The sequence below is a fragment of the Neophocaena asiaeorientalis genome, unplaced genomic scaffold, assembly GCF_003031525.2.
Source record: "Neophocaena asiaeorientalis asiaeorientalis breed wild unplaced genomic scaffold, Neophocaena_asiaeorientalis_V1.1 scaffold427, whole genome shotgun sequence".
In the NCBI taxonomy this organism is placed as follows: Eukaryota; Metazoa; Chordata; class Mammalia; order Artiodactyla; family Phocoenidae; genus Neophocaena; species Neophocaena asiaeorientalis.
In genome coordinates this window covers 4,451,244-4,456,227 of record NW_020172280.1, presented here as the reverse complement: position 1 = coordinate 4,456,227, position 4,984 = coordinate 4,451,244, and the positions used below count along the sequence as shown (strand labels likewise).

General features: G+C 48.1%; 1 protein-coding gene across 1 annotated transcript in view; it reads right to left on the bottom strand.

Moving 5' to 3' along the window:
• Nucleotides 1-82: 82 nt before the first annotated feature.
• GMPR (guanosine monophosphate reductase) overlaps nt 83-4,984 on the bottom strand; it is a 40,120-nt gene continuing 35,218 nt past the window's right edge. Inside the window, exon 9 of the mRNA XM_024764200.1 lies at nt 83-527. Coding sequence (XP_024619968.1) covers nt 347-527 — 181 coding nt within the window. The 3' untranslated portion in view covers nt 83-346. The remainder of the gene's footprint in view (nt 528-4,984) is intronic.

The window sequence follows — 4,984 nt, the reverse complement described above, 5'->3', positions numbered from 1 at the left end:
AAAGCCAAGCGTGGGAAGAAGGCAGAAAACCCCCCAGCTCCCCCGACCACTTGGTCCTGCAAATGCAGACTCCAGCACGCAGGCAAGTCTTCATAGCATTATATTAAAGTGAAACCATTTTCTTCAAAAAAAAAAAAAAAAAGGAAAGAAAAGAAAAAGGCGTGAGTGTTAGTTTTAACAAGGAGGTTACACGTTCTGGGCAGCTAAGCTCCAACCGCTGACCCAGGAAGTGCCTTGCTTCTGGGATCAGCCGGACCCTCTGCCGTCACAGGAGGAGGGGGGTGGGAAAGCAGGCCTGTGCAGACGCTTCCGGCGGCTGGAGGTCGTCTCGTCCTTGATCTCGAGGTTAGCTGAACACGGTGTTGTGCTGCTGGGTCACCCGGATGAACGTCGCCCTTCTGCTGAGCTCTTTGAGTTTGGCAGCCCCTACATAGGTGCAGGTAGACCTCAGTCCTCCGAGTATGTCCAGAATAGTGTTCTTGACATCCCCTTTGTAAGGCACTTCCACGGTCTTGCCCTCAGAGGCTCTGGAAGAAAAAGGGAGGTTTTTTCTTTTAATCTGGTTCTTTTCCCTTAAGAAGCAAGCCAAAAGGATTACCCAGCCGTAGCCCAAGGCACTTGGGCAGCTACACGCCACCCTCCAACGCCACGCCCGCATCGGCCTTGCTGCACACGCCACGCAGGTCAGGCCAGCATCTCAGAGGAAGGCACTCCTCCTACCCAAGATGCGTGACCTCGCTGCTGGCTGCCCAGAGCCCTTCAGCAACCCTGGAAGAGTCACAGACCCAGACCGTCACCCCGGAGGGCGACGTCCTCCCCAGCAGTGTGTACTACTCCGTCCCCATCGAAAACCAGCCCCGCCTTTCCAGTCTCTGTTCATGTTGTACACACACCTCCAACTGACCCAGAGCCCCAGAATACCTACGGGACAGCGGAACAGACCTCCTGACCACTGCCCACCAGCGTCTCTCCTGCGTGCTCTCCCTGATCAACAACGGAACAAGCCCAGAGCGTCCCTCCCCCACCCCTGCCAGCTCTCCAGTCAGGGTCAGACAGAGCACCTTCACAGGGGACAAGCCGGGGAGGAGGAGGGAAAGGATGGAGAAAAGGGACAAGTCAAGCACCGCGAGGTGACGTGGAAACCTCCACTAGTAAGGTTAGTGGCTCCACTCACACGGCCTGTCTTCCCAGGGCCCTTGTCGGGTGCCCCTGCCCCCAGCTCACCACCCTGCGTCTGCACAAATCACTATGCCTGTTGTCCTGGGCGTGGTGCGGGGCTCCTGAAAGGTGGAACCAGAGCAGAACTAAGGACTTTCTCAGCACCGGAGGCTGCAGGGCTTTGGTTAGCGTCTTCTGAGTTTTCAGGGGGACACTGAGAAATTCAGAAGAGCTGGCACATGGCGCCAACACTAGAACACATCTGTCCTTGCTGAGTCTTAACACTGCTGATTCCACGTCACGTCCCCTTACTGCAAGATGGAGATACAATCCAGACTTACTTTAGGAGGGACATTACAAGAAGGAACTCTCCAATCCACGCAAAACTCCAGCCTCCATCTAAGGGTCAGGCCATCTGGAAATTTTAACGATTAACTAAATACTGAAAAAGTAGCATCTCTTGATCAAAAAGTTATTACCTAGAATTTCAAAAGGGTAGTAATTCTTGAGCATGGCAATCTACACCTGCAAGACTACCCTCGGGTGAAATCTAGCAACTTAAACCATCCACCAGACCAAGGGCTGGCCTAGTTAGTGGCTGGTTTACAGCACCAAGTTCACGAAGCCGGCCACTGGCCACACACACCCAAGATGACTGGCGTCACTGCACTCTGTGACCAGAGACCGACACGCGCATGTGTGCCTGAAATGATGGCCCTTTCATTTTTTAAAAGCGGTTTCCATGGCCTTCCCGAGGCTTACTGGACATCCTCCAGTTCCTCAGCATTGCATCTTTGCTAAGTGGTGATGGCACCTTTTACAAGTCACTTATCGTTGATGCCCAAGTCTTCTCATCTGTAAAATGAAGGGCTCTGATCTGTCTCTCAAGGACAGCAAGAGAACTAAGTGGGTAATGAGTGGGAAAGAACTAGTAAAGCATAAATAACTCTGCCTTAATTAAATACAACATCAAAGACGGAGAATCATTCTCAGGAAGACATCAGGTGCTGGGAGGGAGGGAGACAGACAGAGACAGATCTAGAAAGAGAGAACACAGATGCAGCCTACAGGGCTCAGGCTGCCTCTGGATTAAGGTACTTCAGCACTTTGCTTCCTTGGCTAAGATTTGAATCCAATTCTGGAACTGAGTCTTGATACTCCCAAATCTTCTGTTTTCTTTTTTGTTTAAACCCTGCTGAAATCACAGGAGAGGATTTTTTTTTCCCCAGCTCCTTGACTTCTGTTCACCCCCGAGTCTGGCCTTCCCTACCTACTTTTCTTAGAACCCAAAACAGATGCAACGGCTAGAGGGCAAAAAATGTCCTCCAGGCAAAGCAACTGACTGTCATGGAATCGCAACGGCTCCACTTCCGGACCAGCACATAGGAGACAGGCATGGGCCCTTGAACGGTGACACTGGTCACTGGCAAAGCATTAAATAAGCTTCTTGGCCAGAGGTCCAGGTCGGATGTGAGACAGTAAACCCCTCCCCTTCTCTCCCACAACACACTGTACAGCCTCCTCCGGCAGTCACCACACAGGAGAGAGGCCTTCGGAGGCGGTGTGGGTGGGGCGTGTCCCTCTTGCTTGGACTGTCTGCAGTTTCCAGAATGAAGGTATAAATGTAGTCCCCTGGTGGTGTGGTATGTGTTCGCATACCACAACATCACTGATACTGAGATTCCCCCCAAAAGAGGATTGAAGTCAGCCTACCAGTACCCAAGAAACAGAGCTTCAGTGAGGGGGGGAGAACCCACCCCTCCTGCCCTCCCACCCACCTGAAAATCTCAGTGGAGTTGAGATGTGTACCTCTAGGTTGGCTCAAACCTTACACAATCCATCTGAATCCCACACCTTCATTGTAAGCTTTTGGGTGTGGAATAAGTGGTAGGAAATGGAGGTTATCAGCGCATGGCAGGGGGCCTGAGTTTCCATCCTTCTAAGGACATCCTTCTAAGGATGCAGGGCCTCCTGTCCTGTGCACAGCTTGTCATCAGTGCAAACTCTGATGAGAAGCAGTGACAGACTATGGAGCAGGGCGAGACAGTGGGTATGTTCTGTCACAACGTTCTTAAAACACACGTGCACACAATTAAAATGGAAGTGGAGCAGATAAGCAGACGTGAGCATCCCTTCTGCACAGTAACATAATTAAATGCCTAAAAATACTGCCTGTGTCAACTGCTTGAGCCCAGAGGCAGGGAAGAGTCCTGTGGGAGCCACTGCAGGTGACACACAGCACTCTTCCCAAAAGGCCTGACCTCTGTGAGGTGGTCTCGCCCACCCCTGTATCATATGCAGCAGGGGACCCATCCTTCTGCCTGCCACTTCTAGCCTGACTCATCTCAGGCTCCACACCAGCCCTATCAGGACAAGGCTGTGATACCAGGACAAGGCTGTGATACCAGGAGAAGGCCTGGAAGTCTGGAGGGTCCCCTCCAGGGCTGGTTGAACAAGAGTCATACCTACTCACACATACTCCTAGTTCCATTTCCAACTTATCCCCAAATACTTCCCCTCTGCACTGCCTTTCTGGGGCCCCAAACACTGCAAAGCCTGGTTGGATGAAAATTATAGCTAGTTTCAAAGAGGCAACATACGTTTTCTAATCAAAGATGACACAAACAAATGGAAAGATATACCATGTTCTTGGATTGGAAAAATAAATATTGTCAAAATTACTATACTACCCAAGGTAATTTACGTATTCAGTGCAATCCCTATCAAATTACTAATGGCATTTTTCACAGAACTAGGACAAAAAAAATCTTAAAATTTGTATGGAGACACAAAATAACCAAAGCAGTCTCAAGAAAGAAAAAGTTGGAGGAATCAGGCTCCCTGACTTCATAGTACGGGCACAAAAATAGAAATATAGATCAATGGAACAGGACAGAAAGCCCAGAATAAACCCACACGCCTATGGTCAATTAATCTACGACAACGGAGGCAAGACTATACAATGGAGAAAAGACAGCCTCCTCACTAAGTGGCGCTGGGAACTGGACACCTACATGTAAAAGAATGAAAGTAGAACATTCTTTAGCACCATACACAAAAATAAAATGGATTAAAGACCTAAACGTAAGACCGGATACCATAAAACTCTTAGAGGAAAACACAGGCAGAACACTCTGACATAAATCACAGCAAGATCCTTTTTGACCCACCTCCTAGAGAAATGGAAATAAAAACAAAAATAAACAAATGGGACCTAAGGAAACGGAAAAGCTTTTGCAAAGCAAAGGAAACCATAAGACGAAAAGACAACCCTCAGGATGGGAGAAAATATGCAAAATATGCGACCAACAAGGGATTAATCTTTATGAAATAATGCCATTTGCAGCAACATGGATGGACCTAGAGATTATCATACTAAGTGAAGTAAGACAGAGAAAGACAAATCATATATCATGCAAATCTAAAAAAAAGAGAATGAACTTATGGTTACCAGGAAGGAAGGGTTGGGGGCAGGGATAGGTGGGGAGTTTGGGATTGACATGTACACACTGCTATATTTAAAACACATAACCAACAAAGACCTACTGTATAGCACAGGGAACGATACTCAATATTTTGTAATCATCTATAAGGAGAAAGAATCTGAAAAAAAATAGATGAATATGTATATATAACTGAATCACTTTGCTGTACACTTGAAACTAATCGCCACCAAGGAAGCCCCATACAGTTATTTCTTAATTGAACATCTTAATTAAGAAATACGTATGTGTTCTAGCTCCTTCCTGTGGTACTATAATATACAGACTCATAGTCTTTGAGACCCACTTCCACCCCATTTCTGTAAGGAGCCGGGGAACGCAAC